We start from the raw sequence: 19,546 nt of genomic DNA on the forward strand, positions 1-19,546 counted from the left end.
ATCACAGACAAACTGTGACCTCAGTCCATATCTGAACCACATCAATATGGTCTTATATGCTCTTTTTTCCACATAATCTCCGGGGAATGCAGAGATGATTATTTGACACACCAGTAGTCTGTCCATTAACAATCTAACATAAAACTAAACTTAAAAGCATGTTTCCTTGTAAACTACAGGATGGTTGCAGAGCACAGGGCTCCAGTCCTGTCAGTGGAGTTTGGTTTGAGTATTTGGCTCCACCAAGAGGCCAAAGACAAAACAATTCTTCAGCTGCGGGACAAATAAATGAACCAAGAAGGTCATTCCTTCAAAAGTCATACTGTAATATCATAGACAGCCATATTTGATTCATAGATGACAGTAATATTCATTGAGATAGAAAAGAGAAAGGATTTGAAGAGAGATAGTATATTAATCATTATCGGCCAATGGTCTGTGTATTACACTGTCATAATACTGCACACTTGAACAGTTTGATAAAATTGGAGAAACTCAAATATTTGTATAGTAACTTTTAGTTTTATTGGCTTGGGCAATGGTATTTTAGCCTTTGAATCTGTTGCTTTAACCATAATGTTCTGTTTGGGGCCCTCTTTAACAGTTCAAAAATACTTAGTCGTCATTGTTTTATCAGCTTGATATTTCCTGAATTTTCCTAATCTTCTGAGATTTCCTTATTTGGTGTAATAGGTGTAAAAGCGAAGGATTATGTCTACAAAAGTTTCTCATAAAGTAGGGTTTACTGATGCCAGAAGAAAAAGAAAAAGTTATTTAAAAAGGTAAAAAATGTGTTGATTTTGCAGTTATTAATTGTACACACACAGCAGTGAGGTCTGTGGGACCCTAATCAATGAGTAAGTCAAGCCAATGTAAAATAATAACACAAGGGTTAAAGTGATTGCCTTAAAATTTACTTTTGTTAATTAAAGTAACAAATGTCAAAGAATCCATGACTGCTCAATTAATTCTGATAATCAATAAAGAAGCAGTCCCAAAACACTGAACAAGTTAAACCTGAGAAACACTCAGCACAACACAAATTTATTTCCAAACATCTACTGCCATCTTGTGGATATCTGCTGTTACTGCACATTGAGGGGGTGAACACAATAGACTGTGTTACAGTTCAATATACTATTATAAATATAATATTAAGCTGGAATTTAAGTCTTGAGTTCAGTAACATTTATTCTATGCAATGTCTCTCATGCACAATAAGCACATCACAGTAAGTATAAGTATATATACTGTAGTTTTTCTTTGTATCATCTAATGGTTGCAAGTCACTCCACTGATCAGCTTATGAAGTTTTACAGTTCCTGTGCAAAACAGCCTGATGCTTGTTGTCTTTCTGTGGCTCTACGTTTATGCAGTATTTAGGTCTTGATAGGCAAAGCACCCAAATGAAGCATTTTTTTTTTTTTTATATAAACCCATTTGAAGTCGGCAATGCCAAACACCCTGGCTGAAGTTTTCAGCAGGTGTTGGCTGTTGTGACAATTGTGCTCGGCCTTTTCTCACCTAACATGCAAACATGTTTAGGGTGACAGTTTTCAGTTTAAGGTCTGTCTACATCAAACATTTCAACCACAAGCTAAGATTCCACCACAGTGTCCTAATTTAAGAGCTGCGATCACAAAATGACTTGTGCGAAGACATCGGTGCACCGTAACTGTCTCAGATATTTCCTCGTTATGAACATCAGAATTCAGAGAAATGGTGGGCTGTCACACTTTTACTGCTAATGTCACCACTACGACTATTACTGGTAGTGAGGGTAAAATGCGTGAGGACATTTTTTTTTTTTAATGTTTAATTTGATTTGGGGTTTTTTGTAAAGAAGATTTTGAGGCTTTACATCAGTTTGAAAGTAGACTTAGTTTAACGAAGCTGTTTAATGGAAACAGTCTGAGGTCCTCGGTGGTATCATATCTCAAAATTTCTTGAAATAACAGAAATGTTGTTTTTGTCTCTTATTTACAATCACAAACATAACTGTGCTGTGTATTTTCTGTTTCGTAGTAAAAAAAATAAGGATAGTTATTGCAAATGTTTTTAATTTGCAATAATGCAGTAATACAGTTTTGGCAAATCAGTGTTAAATTTAATCGTGGTTTAGAAAATTGAATTGAGGGAAAAAGAAATAATCATCTCTTGAATCAAATCACCAACTTGAGGAATCAAATCGAACTGTCAAACCTAACTTACCTCATGTAAATCAGGTGAACGACAATTTAAAGATCAGCGTTTGTGAACGTGCAAATGTGAATGCACCATCAGTGTACTTACTGTGAAATGCTCCTGGGATTTGTAGTTCTCATCGAGGTAGACGCGGGCTCTGCTGTACTCCTTCATGGCATCACTGGACAACAGCTCTCTGGTGGACAGAAAACACACACACATCAAGGAATGTCAACAGAAGCCAAAAAAATCTAACATTTCCTCAACTTAAAGTAAAGTTAAGATACCTTCCAATGAAGCTAACATGTATCCTGATAAACACTTTGCACTATAAGGCACAGTCTTGAAAATAAAAACACATGTAGCTGACGTACAGCTGTGATGCGTCCAGTGGGGGGAGTAGCCCGCTCAGTTTAAAACAGACTACTCCTGCTTGTTCCACGAGCCATGAAGTGGGCGTTGCCTTATCAGAGAAATGGCTATGGTCAAAACTATTAGACCTAATAACACATCATGAGCACAACACTTACTTGACAAAACTATCCACGTGTGACATGGACGCCTCGTAATTCTTCCCACCCACCTCTTGACAGTGCACTGCCAAGAAGTGAGGCTTATGGGACTGCACTGTCTGTAAGGGAGGAGAGAGAAAAACACAGGTCAACAAGGAAGGAAAGGGACAAACAGTTCCACTACAAATAACTTTATTTTTAAGTGCAGGTGTATCCATAACTTCTGTAAAAACACCATATGTCAGTAAGCCCAGTAAGCGCGATACGTCATCATAAACAAAACTTTTATTATTCAGCCAAGCGCAACACCTATATGAGCATGGTGCCTGAGCCTCTACAATTCTTCCTAACTCAGCTTTGTGACATGCTACTATATTTACACAAGACGAAGTGCCTTGCTAATGTAGGCAGAAGGCACTTAGTGAGCTTGTTCCACAAGCATAACGCCGGCCCCTCTTCATCGACCATCAGGGATGTGCCTGCAGCGCTGTATGTATGTACAGCAGGGTGTGACGGATGCTCACACGTCACGACTTGTGCTGACACATCACTCACTATACTAATAAAAACTGGGCTGATGCAGGAATATGTCAAGAATGCTTATCGGAGTATGGGCAAGACTCCAGGAAATACAAACTGTGATAGAAAAAAGATTGCGGTGAAATTAAACATAAACTTTTACAAATTGGTCTTTACATGTGTAACATGAAAAGTGGTAATATTCACTTCCTGCTAGGCACTTGAGTCACATGACCTGATGTTGCTTTCCTTTAAAATTTCCTCTTACACGGAGTGAGGTGTTTGTGAGCACCCTGTCAGAGGTGTTCAGAGTGGCTGACCTCTAATGGAAAATCAATATCACAGAGTGATTTACAGCACTCACAAGCACTCACAGGGTCGGGCCTATGGATGGTAGGCAGAAGCTATACATCAATGTCACAGAGTGGTGGTGGTGGTGGGGGGAGCTACAAATGGTCCCCGAACCTGAACTCAGCCCTGCTACTTCACCAGCACCCCACCTCAGCGTTGCATTATGCTCACTACAGGCCCAATCAAATAAAAGTAATGTATGGCAATAACACTATGGATTTTCCATCAACCCATGGCTTGTCACTTAGCTCCAATGACCCAGGAATGGGGGGGGGACCTGCAGCAGCTCAAACTTGGAAAGATTAGTGGACCTATCAACTCACGATGGAAAAGGTCACACTCTCAAGGAGCTTGCAACTAATGTCAGGGTCCGATGTGACGTGTGTGCGAGTGTGTGTGTGTATGTGCGCACACTTACATGCTTGTGTTATTCAACTGCATTCTATTTATCTTTCCGAGCTGTAAATTCAGCTATGCTTTGGCAAACAGACAACGGTGGTAATTTAATTACCAGAATCACAGACACTATCAGCCTAAAACCAAACATCAACCAATGACTTTACTTTGGCAAAGAGCTAACATGTGACCGATATCCAATTACATTTATCACCGCTAACAAGAAACTCTGTTGACATTAAAGTGATGACCGAAATATTGACACGCCAAATATTGTATCTCTAAAACCTGTTTTTATGATGGGCAACAACAGCAGTGGCCTCTCTAAACAATCCTCAAATAGTGACAGCTGCTGTGGCAGCGGTGAGAAAAGCCTGTCTGGCCATGCTGACATGAGTAACAGAGTGCTGCCATATGGGATCATTTCTCAACCTCACAAGGATGTCAGACGCTGATGTGTTTGATATGGAGGTGTGTCCTCTCGTCCTCTTTCTTCCTTCCTCCCTCCTTTCCATGACCTGATTCTTTAAAACATTCAAATTCCAAGGCGGTTCCCATTTGTTTCTATTACATATTTGTCAAACTGTGCAACGCCTTTTACAGTATGTACTACCCTCCTGCAGTCTAATCAAATTAAATCTTTCAAATTCACAGTCCTACACTCAGAGATAACAGCAAGTATCTAGACTGCTCCTGGATCTGAGACATACGTAGTGAAAGACACATAAATAACCCCTGACATAAACATAAAAAAATGTAAGTGTTCTTGTTTGCAGTTGAAACGTTTGAAATGGTTGAAATACCGAGGCAGTGGAAGATGAATTCCAAGTACTAAAGGAAGTAGAATTTGTAGTTAAAATGAAAGTGCTGAAACAAGTTGACATTTTAGTTTAAGAGTGAGCAGTGAATGAAGTTGAAGTGCCGACTGAAGTGAAGTAACAGTTGAAGTGAAAGAGCTGAAAGGAAGCATAGTTGAAACATACTTGAAAATTTTACCGTCTGTTGAAGTGGGAGGTCCTGAAAAAGAAATCTGTGACACCTCAAGTGCATAAACTGAAAGAATGTGTCAGTTAAAGTGTCGGCTGTGTGAGTGTAAACGGTGAAAGCAGTTGTAGTAAATTGTGTGTGAGCAGTGGAAGTTGTGAGAGTTAAAAAGACGAAGTTTGGTTGTTGTTCACAGGTAAGACCTGAAACCTGAAAGGGTTTAAAGTTTCAGTCAAAGTGTAAAACATAGAAATGATTCAAATGTCAGTTAAAGAGATAGATGTGAATGCAGTTGAAGTCGATGTGTATCCACTGAAAGCAGCTGAATTGTCATTTGAAGAGTAAAAGATAAAAGCAGTTGAAATGTCTGTTGATATGTAAGTGGTAAAAGTAGTTGATGAGATAGACGTTCGGTAAACATGGTTTATAGAGGTCTTGCAATGGTTTCACAACACACGCTAACAGAACAGAAATCACGGTTTAAGATTGTAAGTACTCAGGACTGACTCACTTTTGCTGAAAACAACAGACTTGAAAAGCTACGAAACTATATTTTTAAATCTGAGTCATTTATGCCAAAGAATATAAGTTGGTGTTTTTTCATTGTGTTTCATCTTTATAAACTGGTGTAAAGGTCTAAAGCTGCACTGTGTGCCAGACATAATCTACTAGACAGAGAGGGCCTTTGATGAAGACTAATCAGTAGAGCCTGAGTCCTATTTCATGGTTCCTATTTGGAGGTGGGAAATACTCACAGAAATCAGGGAAGTCTGTGAGCTGACGTACATTGAGTGTTTTTTGCTTTACCATGCAACTGTGGTGCAGTCGCTCACGCAAAAGATTCTGTGTAAATAATACAGAGAATATGGGGCCCTCAGGATACAATCTGTAGTTTAGTGGACCATCCAAGTTAAAAAAAAAGATGGATTTTTTCCCCTATAAAACCCTATGTCAAGAAGGCCTGATATCAACAGAGAGTTCAGGAACCATAATATAATTAGAGATTGGGCATTTAAAATAACAAAAAGACCAATTAACTATCCCATGACCTTCAACACTGTGCGTCTCTGCAATTTACAGATCACAAGACTGGATGTGGAGACCTGACACAATCACTGGCCCGTGACGGTCCAGAGAAGTTTCCAATGCAAATCAGCTGTGGGATTATTCAATTGAGTGCGGTGAAATGCAAAACACTGTTTACATTACTACAGCAGCGCCGGATTCCCATTTAACCCAGTCTATTGCACACATGCCGAGCAGGGAAATGACCCTGCTTTGCTTACGTGTAAATGACCGGGGTATCCTGACACAGACGGAGAGTCCTGATACAGGATTTGATTGGACTCACTGGAGCGGCATGAGAAATAAGGAAATGAGGAACAAAGACTATGAGAGGTTTGACATGGATGCAATAACTACGGCTTTTCAAATAATAGTTACAGCAGTGACATTTACACTATAAACTATATGATTATTTATCTAAGTTGACATCCAAGAGTTTGTGGGAGGTTTCGATCAAAAGCTTCTTTTGTTTTCTCACTTCATTTAGATTCATACAGTCAAATATGAATCAACCAATGACTTACTTAATTTTCCAAAAATGCAAAATGCAGCTTGTGAGTTTTGGTGATCCAAACTTGTGATCCAAATAACTATGATATTTTTGGCACTGGGTCAAAGTCAAAACCTTACCTGAACTTAATGGATGTTTATGCACTCTTTCCTGTAATTTGTTTTCTGTGATGTTCATACCAGAACATGTGAAGAAATAGCTAAATGAGTAATAGCATAAACTCTGTTTCATTTTGTTAAATCACTCTTTACAAGTATGAGTAAGTACCGGCAAGTCGATGTAAATATGTGTTCCTTTACGGCGCTAAAACCTGACAATCAAACAGTAGATTCCTGTAATTGGTTCAGATGACATTATCACTGCTGCGAAACTGCAGCACCGTTAAAAGAGACCTACATTTCCAGGCATTTTAGTTTGTTCTCACCTGCCCAAATAAACTGAACTTTGAAGTTTACACTACTGAGTTTGTCTAAACTGCTCCAAACATGCTTAGTATGAAGAGGGCCTGTTGGAAAACACAGCCTCTGCAAAATGAGTCAAACAGTAGGAAAGATATAAAGAGAATATGAAAGGCAGATCAAAACAGGAGAGCACTGAAGAAGGTTTTGCAGTAGCTGGTGCAAATATGCCAATGGACTATGATCAAGGTGTGTCATCAAATAAATCATTTTATTTCCTTAAGGAATTCCCTCGCTGTTCCCTGTGCTGAATAGCTGAACGGAACAAGACACAACAGCTACAATACACACAGACACCCAGACACACAGTACATAAAGATATGCAGAAGGAGTGCAGGTACTGACAGGCAACCTTGTTCAATGGCTTTTGCTGTGGTTGCAGCTCCGTAAAAGCCAGTTCAACAGCTTTTATTGTTTATTTTCCAGGATGCTGAAGTGGAACTATGGCATGATTAGTTTTGACACATAAAAAAAAAAATTGACAGCTTTTTCCTTACAAGCGACCTGTATGTCAGCAACAGTTGACTGAATGTGGAATGCACACAGTTGCCATGAAGCAGCAGTGCACGCAGAATTTTTGGGGAGTGTTGCCGTGTGAATGGGCAATATCCCTTTCACGAGTACCTTCAAATGTTTCCTGATGGCAAGATGTTATGTTATGATTAAAGCAACAGCGCTGATTCTCTTTATTGGGTGTGAGACCAAAGGTTTCCTGTGTGAAACAGCATTTGGATTCTTGCCAAGCCCACTCAAAGCAGAAGTCACAATACTCTACTGCATTAAATGCCAAATATGCTTTTCTTTTTCATATGCACTGAGGTTTTTCAGTGGAAAACATATCATAGTTGTAAGAGTTCATGACTAAACAGCAGGCTAACTGGTGGACCAGAGGACACAGTGAGTGTATTGTGTGTGCAGAGGGGTCACGATGAGCTAGCGCAGCGTGGCTGATTGTAGCTCGAGCCGTCACTGCTGGTTGTTCCCAGCCGCGCCGAGTTCAGAGTCTGATGCTTCTTTCCATGACGTCAGCCAACAGCAGCACAGAGCTGGCATGAGGCTACAGGCCTGCCTGCTTTACACAGGGGCACACCTCTCTTCCTCTCACTCTCTGCCTACATGCTGTTCTTTCCCTCTCTCTCCCCACACAGGCATTAGGAGATGTGATACCTTCCTCTAAAACACGTAAGCCTGCACCACAATGCAAACAGAATTCCTCAACAGCCGTAACCAGGACATGCTTCCTCATACAAACACATACACGCTTTGTGGAGGCTGGAATCACCTGGCAAACAACATGTTTTGGCACGTCAGTGACAGTAATTATTACAAGGAAGACTAAAGCAAAGTTGACAGAGACCCAGAGACCCATTTAATTTAAAAAAAAAAACACAGGAAAGTGGTTAATGAGTTGAAGAAGTCATGTTTCACTGAAACTCTTACAGAATTAAATAGTTTCAAACTGAGATAAACCTATTAAATACTGGAAAATTCAAACCTAAAAGAGAGAAAAACAGCAAGGGGACGTGCTTTTGAAAGAAAAGCATAAAGAAAGGGATCATATAAGATAAGAAAAGTAAAGAGACACAGAGAAGCTTGGCTAACATGACAGAAGAGGAGAGGGAAGGCTATGCTAAGCTAAGGACAAAAAGACTCCAAACCAAAGGATTTAATACACCAAACAGCTAGCAGTCTTCCTCTCACTCAAGTGAAGTTGTAGAGTAGTACGGTAAGCCCCTTCATATCCACAACTCTTATTCTAAGTTTTCACCCCAAGACATACAAAGCTAGCCCTGCCCTAACTTAAAGTAGTCTGCTATAGTAAGTAGCAGCAGAGGGAGCAGTAGATGGTACAATGTTGCAGAATACCTTGATAAAACCCTGCCCCCTTGTCATTAACTACCCAACAGAAGTGAAAAGTGCACAGGCAAAAAAAGCTTATAAACACAAAATAGTGAGATAAAACCCAGAAGCCACACAGGAGAGACACTGGTTATAACTAACCTGTTACTGTACACCGACAGTACTGACGCCTGGCGGAAAACCTTAAACAAGATTTTTTTTAGGCCACCAAAATGTTACAATTAACCTTCATGAACTGAAAACACACTGAAATAGTAACGGCTAAGGCTACACCTATACTGTGAATCTGAGGTTATGTTATCTAGCCAATGTTGTTGCCACAGTCGCGACTTGTCAATCACAACGTAGCGACATCCCCAAAGCATTCCCTGCTTTATCGTCAAATTTAAATTAAATGGGACGTAATTTACAAAATAAACATCATGCTGTATTGAAGACTTGAAACAAGCCATAAACTCATCGGTAAAATGTTTACTGCCGTAATAAATCAAGTGAGAAGTAGGGTCATTTTCACATAGTCTTCCATACAATCCGACTTCTTTTTAGAGCCACTGGAGTCGCCCCCTGATGGCCATTAGAGAGAATGCAGGTTTAAGGCACTTCCGCAGTGGCTTCACTTTTCAGACCCGGAACAACTGCTGCTTAGGAGCACATTCTCCGCGCCTCATCCTGCATGACATCCTGCTAGTCAAGCCTGACACCCAAATATGAGGAGTTACGCTGATGCACTGATGACACTAACCAGTGCTGCTCATTAATTTATTTATGCATCCTTCTCCTTTGTCCCATGCAGAATGAGTTAGCCTATTTGTTATTGGACATTACTGAAGAGTACATCTCTGACATCACAATAATACTCATAATCTGTTTTGGTCTTTTATAAAGACCAGATTTAAAAAGATTCTTCTGCAAATAAGTAGGCGGAAGATAAAATTCTGCAAAATTGTAATTAAATCAAATAATTGGTTAGTTGGTTATAAATACATAAATATGCTATTAGTTGACTAAAATTGTCTTGGGTCAAGGATGGCCATACCTTCTATTCAATGCTGTAGGTTTTATCTCTTCTTTAAAACTGTTTATTTTTGTATTTGCCAATGATAACAATGAAGCCTTTTACTGTTTCCATGTGGAATATTTAGTGTCTTAATTCTTCACTGTTCAGATGTAAGAGTGAATCCCCTGAATTCAGAGAAAACACCAAAGACACAGACATCATCATCATCCTCTAAGAGACCTGGTGTATATCAGGCTCTGTCACTACTGTTAAAAGGAGGAGGGATTCAGGAGGGATTATTATCTGGAACAAAGAAGAAATGTCAAATTACATTACCCCCATAAAATATGAACACTCACACATATGGCTTAAAATAAAACAAGACATCATTAACCCTCCAGACAGACATATTCCTGTGTCCTGCCTACATCCCCCTTAGTGACTCACCATACTATGATGAAGATATCTTCCCCTGCAGTTTCCAGGCCCATGGAAGTATGCTAAATTGTGGGGACCTGAATGCACGCAGTAGCTCTTTACCTGACCACAGAGCTAGGTAACTTTCATATATTTGGACAAAACTTCCTACAAAACATAACTAACCTTCCTCGTCACAACTCTGACCTCCAGGTTAACAAGAATGGCAGAGACCTCTTGCAACTCTGTCAAAGCCTGGGTCTGTACACTGTCAAAAGCAGGGTACAAGGAGGCTCTTCTTTTCTTTTTTTTTTCTTTTTGCTCACCTCTTGGCAACAGCACAGTTGATTGCATGGTAACAGATCTTGATCCTTTCTCTCTCTCAGTGAATTAACAATTAATCCATTGACCCCTCTGTCTGACCACAGCCAAATTACTGTGTTTCTCAAAAGGACAGAGACAAACAACAGCACACATCCACAGCCTTTTAATATCAAGAAATCAAACAGAAGGACTGAAAACAGCACAGAAGAGTTCCAGATAGCAATAAGCACCCCTGAAATTCAAACACTATTAGATACCTTTCTGGACACCACATATGTTTATAGTAAAGAAGGCATAAATGATGCAGTTAGACATGTCAATCACATCATCATGCAAAAAATTACAATTAGGCTAAAACAATTCAAAAATAAACCGAAGAATCCCAAAGATGACAATAGGTTTGATAAAGAATGTAAAGAAATTAGACAAAAGCTTAGGAGATTATCCAATCAAAAACACAGAGATCCAGGAAATGTAGACTTGCGCCTTCTTTACTGTGACACACTTAAACACACAGAATCAAAAAGGCACAATAAACACACAAACTACTGACATTAATTGAGGAATCCATAAACACAAACTGATTTGGGGAAAAATGAAATAAACTTAAGAAATCCAAATCTATAGAACTGGCAATACAGAATGGAGACATATGAGTCAGTCATTTCCAAACACTTCTACCAACAATTATACAACACGTAGTTCCAACCAAGCAATCCGATTGGTCAACAGACGTTTAGAACATGCTCCAAATCAGCATGACAGCACACCTAACCATGCTCAAATGAAAAAAGCCTTGTCACTAAAAACATTACTCCACCATTCATCAGAAGTACAGACCGTGACATTGCGATAAGAACAACAGTCACTTCTGGGTAGACGACTGGTGGTTGATTTGAATTGTGGAGATATGTGAACTTGGCAAACTTGTTTTTTCTGTTCTCATTTTCAGTCGTAACTGTAACGTTTGAAGATATATAGTTAAACATGGTGGTCCGACCTATCTGACGTTTCTGCTGGGTTTATTTTATGTACTGTGTTGCTTTGCTAGTGTCTTTGGTTTGTTTTGTCTTGTGGGGGGATTAGCGGTGAAAACCCGGAGCGGAACTTTGAGTTGTCTTTTGTATTTGTGAAACTGGATTGAACTGAACTGATAAGGGGTTTCCCAACTGGATTGAACGCTGAGACTGTGGCATGAGTTACACACACACACCCTCACACACACTGGAAAACCCGAACCTTTCTCCACCCTTTTATCGTTACCCGGCAACCCTATACACAGCAAAACTTAGCCATTTTCCCTTCACTTGAGAGTATATCTCAGCTCCCACACTGGCATCCTCTATCAGCTGTGTCGGTGAGTCAGTGACATGGCGCCACTAACTTAAAAATGTCTGTGAAGTTTGTAGACGTAGTAGCTAAATCTGTCCATGGAAAAAAAAAAATTTTTCAGTGGATATCTTAGTTACACGAAGACTGAGCTAGCAAAGGAGTTTTGTGTTTATATGCTTGGGAAATCCCACGATCTCTAACTCAACTTGGCTGGTTGACTCAGCAGGGACTAGAAAACGTCTGTTGCTAGGTCGTTACTAAGGGTCAGCCTACTTGCTGGAGTAGTAAACTAGGCTTCATTTCATAGGAGTCTACTGACGTGAGTGATTGTTTTCCAGGTCTTAGTCATATCCCATGTATTTCCATGGAAACGGAGATAACACAAGCAAACAGTTTTTTTTATTTTTAGAGAGAACTGCCTCACAATATGAAAACATTTTGTTTATATCTTTTATTTTGTTGGTAAATGTTGTATAATCGCAATATTACACTCGAGGGTGTGATGCGGTCAGGAACAAGGCGCTTGCGCCAAGTTCCGTAAGCATCGTGCCAACAATGACGGTGAAGCACACCCTCAAGTGCAATATTGCTTAATTTTACCAACCAAACCAGACCCAAATCAAAACCAAATAATAACAAAATTAAATCAACTAGTATTGCCCATAAAAGAAAATCAGATTCCCCTGACTCCCCCATTACTGAGCAGGAACTAAAAGAAAAACTACTGTGCACTAAAACCAGAAAAAGCCAGCTGGCTTGACAGCGTCATGAATGAGATGCTGAAATACACAAGCGCAAAATTCCTATTGGCTATCCTGAAACTCTTCAATTTGAATCTGAGTATAGTTTACGTCCCTGACATCTGGAATCATGGTCATGGACATGAATTTGACTACCAAGTGGAATAATTACCAAGACATCTGTGTCAACAGTAATGTGGGGAAGGTTCTCTGTGGCATTATAAATTCAAGACTCATAAACATCCCTACAAGCACAGTATCTTGAGTAAAAGTCATATTGGATTTGTATCACACCTTAATTGACAAACATATTCACCAAAATAATAACAAAATCTTTACATGTTTCATAGATTTCAAAAAGGCATTCAATTCTATTTGGGTAAAACATGTGTAATAATTAAATCAATGTACACAAACAATAAGTGTGGTAGAAAAACTGGCAACAAAAGGACATTTTTCTCTCTGACGCGTGGAGTGAGACAAGGCTGCTGTGTGAGTCTGACTCTAGTCAACATCTATATTAAAGAACTGGCCACCATCCTAGAGAAATCAACAGCACCTGGTCTCACTCTACACGACTCAGATCAAATTCCTGCTCTATGCAGATGACCTGGTTCTGCTGTCTCCTACAGAACAGAGGTTACAGCAGAACCTGGACCTGCTAGAGCAGTACTGCCAGACCTGGGCCCTAGAGCAATTAGGCCTAAATACTGGTTTCATCTATAAAACAGTGACCCCCACTCCTATCACTACAAAGCCCTGCAATGCCAAGAGCTGAGCAGAGAAAAGAGTCCCTTCACTCAGCTGGTCCTGATGCTTAGTTCATTTTCTAACCCTGTTCTGCCTCAGGACCAGTCTGAGAACAAATCAATTACAGTCAACCAAATTATAACACGACAGAAACAAAACTACGTCAGCAATCGGAACAAACAAACAAAACACAAAGCAAAATGCAATGTTATCTGGCCCTAAATAGACAGTACATGACAGACTACCTGACCACAGTGACTGACAGTCAACAAAGTACAGAGTCAGTGAGTACAGCCTGGCCATCGACACAGGCCAACACAACAAAATCATGGCTCCCCAAAGAGCAGCCGTTCTGCCAACTGTGCAAAAAGACAAAGTCAAGACAGAGCTGCACTTTCTAACAGAATGCACAAAACTCCAGCCAGTCCGAACAAAATATTTCCCCAAATTCAAATACAAACATCCTGAATTTGAACACATGACCGACGTAAATAAAATACCGATCCTGTTGGGAGATCACATGGAGAGCTGCAGTCTGGCAGCTGAGTATGTCTTTACCTGCCACACTATGAGGAACACTGAGTGATTTACTATAGATTTGGTGGCCTGAGAACGATCATAAAAACCATTAAAACTGGAAGTGAGGGCCCAAAACTAGACTGCAAGATCAGTATCAGAAACGGAGGCATATTTTAATTGATTGGTATTGGTAAGATGGAGCCTAATGCAGTTCAGATCATTTTTTTGTGTTCCAAATATACTGCTTGTAAACCGTGCTTCATTAAAAATCACAGAGCAGTATGGAAATTATATAGCTACCATATCATTTCTCTCTCTGAGGCATTTCTCTGGTAGAAATTACCACTCTGAAGTGCTGCTGTTGGTTGACAGACCTGCATTTGAACTTCAGTATTTCTTGTCAGAGATGCTGTAAAAATCCATTCTAAACCTCACGGCGAAAACAGTTGAAGAAAAAAAAAAAAAAACCGTTATGACCAAAAAAAAAAAAATGTAAGTTTTGTTTTTTTATTTTCAGTTAAAGCACCTCCTACATTAGTGTTTTACAGGAGGAGTGAATATCTGCTACCAGTGATGATGTCCATAATTTGACTGGTGCAATATCTGCATGTGCTGTGACTGAAAATATTATAACTGATTAGTTAATATTGCTTTAATTCCAGTGGCCACAAAGGCAGTTAATTAGCTGAGGGGCCGCTGTAAACTTCCACTTTACAAGTGAAATACAAACTTTAAAAGTATGATGAGTCCTTCCAAATGTTGCTAATAGTTAATAACATGCGCTGTGTTTAAACACCACATTTAAATAAAAATTTGAGCTAGACAGTATGACGTTCTGCAGTCTGAAGCGCACCACTGAAGTCAACAGAGCGTCAAGTAACACCAGCTTTCGGATATCAGTCAATCAGTTGTGTAGGAAACGTCCACCCACGGGTTGAAAGTTTAGATCTTGTTTCAATTAACATAAATATCCTCTTTTGAAAAAATGAGAACATATGCAAAATAGCTGCGGTATCATTAACGTAGGGCTACAAGTGACTGTTAGTTTCTTAATTAACTGATTAATCATCATGGTGAAAAATTCCCACCACAATGTCCTGGAACATATGGTGATGTCTTCATGTTCTTCAAAGTTGAGTTTAGTATCACATTTTATCACAACGTTTGGGATTTCTGCCTGTGAAATAACTTCAACGATTAATCGATTATCAAAATAATTGCAGATTGTCATTCTGTCAGTCAGCTAATCAACTAACTGTTTCAGCTCCACATCACAATTTAGTTTTCCTTACATAAAAAGTGAGGATTCGAATTTGAGTTCGACTTTAAGGTGGAGGAGTCAGCATTAGAAAGATACTCGGCATGACATGACATGGAATCAGGATCAGGGACTTCCTTCAGTGTATTTCCTTCACTATACAAAATATCAGCTAAATTTAGTTTCTGCTGAGTGAAAGAATGGAGTCATGAGGCCCGCCTCAATATGCTTCAGCTCTTAATAAGATACTAACTGCAGCTGATTTGAAGTAATGTGAAGAACACTTAATGGAACATATTGGTTTGGTCATTAGCAGGGAATCTAATCATGTCATCTATATTTATTTTGTGGTTATTAGTCCGGGATCACATTTAATCTGTATCATGTCCATTCAGTTTATATGAGGAAATCCATTACTCCTACGTGCAACAGCATTTGAACAGGTCTTAGAATACATATTGTCTTCCTCAAAACACTTCATCAGGTAATTTGACATGTAGTAAATACTGTTATAAAGTCAACTAATCATCTGAACATCATGTTTTCAAGCTACAAGTATAAATTTCTATGTCCTTGCGGCGATATTTGGATTTATGACTGACAGCGTTCCTGTATACGCTTCAGGCCAAACAGAATGGCCGCAGTCAGGCAGTGTGTGTATGTACGTGTGTGTGTGTGTGTGTGTTCAGGGTGAGTCTAGAATACTTTCTGTCACAACCAATCGACCAGCGGTTCCTGGGAATAGTAAATAGGATTGTGTGTTTTTCTTAACAGTGTTTGAGGTGTCATTTATTTACTTGGTTTACATACTGATCTGAACTAACCACTTTTTCCAGCTACTCACCAGCCACTGTTGCATTTATATTAGCTGTACACATAGACGCGGTGGAAGGTTTGGCTTTCTGGACCGGTCAGCAGTAGCAGAAAAAAAAGGAGGGTAGCTGTCCAGTGCAGAGAAGTCAAATAATACATCTGCACCAATGCAGGCACCGGGAGGAAAAAGGTACGCAAAAAGGCTTTGACAGGCAGAAACTCAGAATGGCGATGCAAGCTTGAAGCATATTAAAATATATGAAAATATTTCTGCACTGAATAGCTTTCTGCATTTATATTAGGAACACTTGAAACAAAAGGATGTTAGACTTCTACCCGCAAAAGTACATTTCCTCAAAAAAACATTATTATGCATTATGAATGAGGTGTGAAGAAACAAGATAACGCAACATCCTAAAATATAAACCTTTGCTGTCAGTGTGAGTCAGTACATAGCCTCTGTTTATGAACATACAGTGTATCCTTGACACTGTGTAATATAAAGTATACCCTCAGAGAAGTAGCATTTGTGGTAATTGGTGGTCAGACGGTTAGATGTTCGTACTGCTTTGTTTCTTTAAAGATGTAGCTCTCTTTATGAAATGCAAAACTATTTTAATTTGACAGTCAACACTTCTCTAAAACATACAGCATTATACAGCTAAAAAGCCAGTCTTGTAGTGTTGGTCAATGTGAAGTTATTTCACTAACTTACACTGAAAATATTTTTATTCATTCATTCATTCATTCATTCATTCACCATTATGCTTACAGCTCAGGATAATAATAGTGTCGTGATTGGAACATAAATGTCTGGGTCACATGCACTTCTCACAGGATACTTCTACAATATGAAGCTGCAGGTGGATAGCTGCTGTAAGTTAAACCACTTCCTGGTGAGAAAATCACCCTTAAGTGTTTTGTCTGTGAGTGAAACTGTGTGTCTTTACATTTACATTGCCTCTATATGCTGAGCAGTGAATTTCTACTCACTCCAAAACAAAATCCCCCTTTCTCTCACCTATAGCATGTTGAAGTTCCTGTATAGCAGAGCAAACTTTGGCGCCGCATCATCAGGCTACAGACGTTCATGTCTCTTGGCGCTGGCACCGATATGCTGCAATTTGCTGACACACAAATCAATACAGGGCTATTTAGGCCGGGAGTGTCGAGAAAACACTTTCAGAATTGCTCGATTCCGGTCATCTCCGCTGATGAATTTGGAGATAAAGTTAATTTCATTCTCTGTTTCATCTTCTCTTTCTTACTCAGTGTGTTTCTCCTTGCGTGTCTTTCATTATCTGTGTTGTTTCTATGTCACTTTCTTTTTGTCTCACTCTGTCTCTATATTTATCAAGTGTTACCACCTTTGACTTTCACGGCTTTGTATCAACATCTGCACGGAAGGTTTGATACTGGCGGCGTGATTGATACTCTTCTTTCTTTTCTTTTTTTTTTTAAAGTTGAAATGAAATTTGAATTCTCCTTATTTTTTGTGTTAGGAAATATAAACTATAGTGATCCTGAAGCAATTTTCCATGCATTTTTTTTTTTTTCAAAAGTGGATAAACTGTTTTCTGACACATTTGTGCTACATGCTGTGCTACTGACTAGTGAACACCATCGCCCCATTGATGCCTGTTTCAACAAGCACATGTGGCATTAGTGGTAAGAGACATCTGTCCCTGTGAGAGGACTAATCATGCTTTTAACTTTGTATATGATAACGATATGATGATGTTAGCGCTGGTTCCTGCTAGATGTTACTTTTTGATCGTGTTATTGCAACACCTGCTGATGCAAGGAAGGAGAGTAGCTTCCATCAGCAGTCTTTCTTACTGACATGAGAAGACTGTCAAAACTCACAGCAACTGGTATTACTGTGTTATATTAACCGCTGACTTGAATCATGACATGGCGTAACCAACATGCTGCGTCATGGAGTAACTCTAGGGCTGCAACTAACAATTATTTTCAGTATTGATTAATCCGTTAGTTGTTTGGTCTATTAAATGTCAGAAAATAGTGAAAAGTGTTGATTGCTGTTTCCCAAAGCCTAAGATGCAACCTAAAATATATTGTTTTGTCCCATCCAACAGTCTCCAATATGATTATCAAAATAGTTAAGACATTAATTTTCTGTCTATGGACTAATCAATGAATCGACTAATCCTTGCAGCTCTATCCAAATCATATATGAGGCTAAGCAATGGCTAAAAACATTCCTCTCCAGCTGGTTAACTGCTTGTGTGATCGCTGGACTTGAAGAAATATAATATATTGTCCAAATGCAACAACTGTCACTGGGACCAGAAGTTCACACTTAATGGAAAACACTAATGTGGGGGCACTATAAACTGCGGAAAAACATGTCAAACTTGAAACTCTTCTTTTTGATAATTGTGATTTTGGTCAGATAAGTACACCAGTTATATATTCTTAGTTAAATTTATTTCAGCATCAGTCGGCTTGAACTACTCCAGTCTGCATAAATATGCCCTCTGGAGGTGGCACTGCAATGGAAACATCTTGCAGAATATATATATATATATATTCTGCATTCACTTCTCCAGAAAAAGTTGTTAAGAAGAAGTTTGGTTATATTTCAAAACTAAAAACAAAACAAAAACTGTTTTCTTTGTCTTCACTCTCTCTGTCTCTCACTTTCAGCAGCACTTTCAGACAGCAGTTAGAGTTTGAGCTGCCTCACTTCCCTTACCCCAGTGGAAAGAGTTGTGGTTAGTCAGGGGTTCCTATGTAGATGAAAAGGTAAGATATGAAACATGACTGAGCTTGAGCTTTTGCTTTCTGAAAAACAATGCATGTAGAGGAGGGAAAATATGGTGAATAAGGTCACAGCTGCTTAACCCGACATTAGTCTGCAAGATTTTTAAAAAGACAGGATCGGTTGATGATGAAAAGATTAGAATAAGTGAGGGCTGCTGCTCAAAAAGAAAGTCACAATAGTCACAGTCCATGTAGATCTTTGCACAAAAGAGGAGACTCATGCCTTCACTTGACTTCAATCTACAGAACTTATAATCACGTGGACTAGCCTCAAGGTTGTGGTCACAGTCCCATGAGAGCACTTCAAACTATAGAAACACATGGCTGCCTTGTTCATTCAATGCACATCCATTGTACTGCTAATGTAGGAAATTGGATCGAATGATGTGGAAAAATAAGGAGATTACAAATTATAATAACAGATGCTGAAATAGTAAAAACTGTAGTATAACACAAAGTCTGGATTGTTTCAGAACAAAATCAACACTCAAACACTCAAACTATGCCGTAAAAAACAGGAAATTACATTTGTAAATTACAACTGAACTAAATTAATCGACTTTTTTCCAATAGATTTATTTAAAGATTATTCATAGATGTATTAATTTAAAGAATAATGGGAAAAACGAGGTTTGCGTCAGCACGACGTCAAAACACATGATTGTACTAAAACCGCAGCCAGAACCTAAGTTACTGCACATGTATCAGTGCAGGACACAGCTACCAGGAATCTTATACGTCTGCTCAGTCACCTCACTTCACCTTACTA

General features: G+C 39.1%; 1 protein-coding gene across 1 annotated transcript in view; it reads right to left on the reverse strand.

Moving 5' to 3' along the window:
• LOC121911885 (inositol polyphosphate-5-phosphatase A) overlaps nucleotides 1-19,546 on the reverse strand; it is a 148,359-nt gene that overhangs the window by 86,582 nt on the left and 42,231 nt on the right. The window contains exons 3-4 of the mRNA XM_042433815.1: nucleotides 2,715-2,815; nucleotides 2,293-2,380 (exon numbers count right to left, since the gene is read on the reverse strand). Coding sequence (XP_042289749.1) covers nucleotides 2,293-2,380; nucleotides 2,715-2,815 — 189 coding nt within the window. The remainder of the gene's footprint in view (nucleotides 1-2,292; nucleotides 2,381-2,714; nucleotides 2,816-19,546) is intronic.

The sequence above is a fragment of the Thunnus maccoyii genome, chromosome 14 (genome assembly GCF_910596095.1).
Source record: "Thunnus maccoyii chromosome 14, fThuMac1.1, whole genome shotgun sequence".
Taxonomy (NCBI): domain Eukaryota; kingdom Metazoa; phylum Chordata; class Actinopteri; order Scombriformes; family Scombridae; genus Thunnus; species Thunnus maccoyii.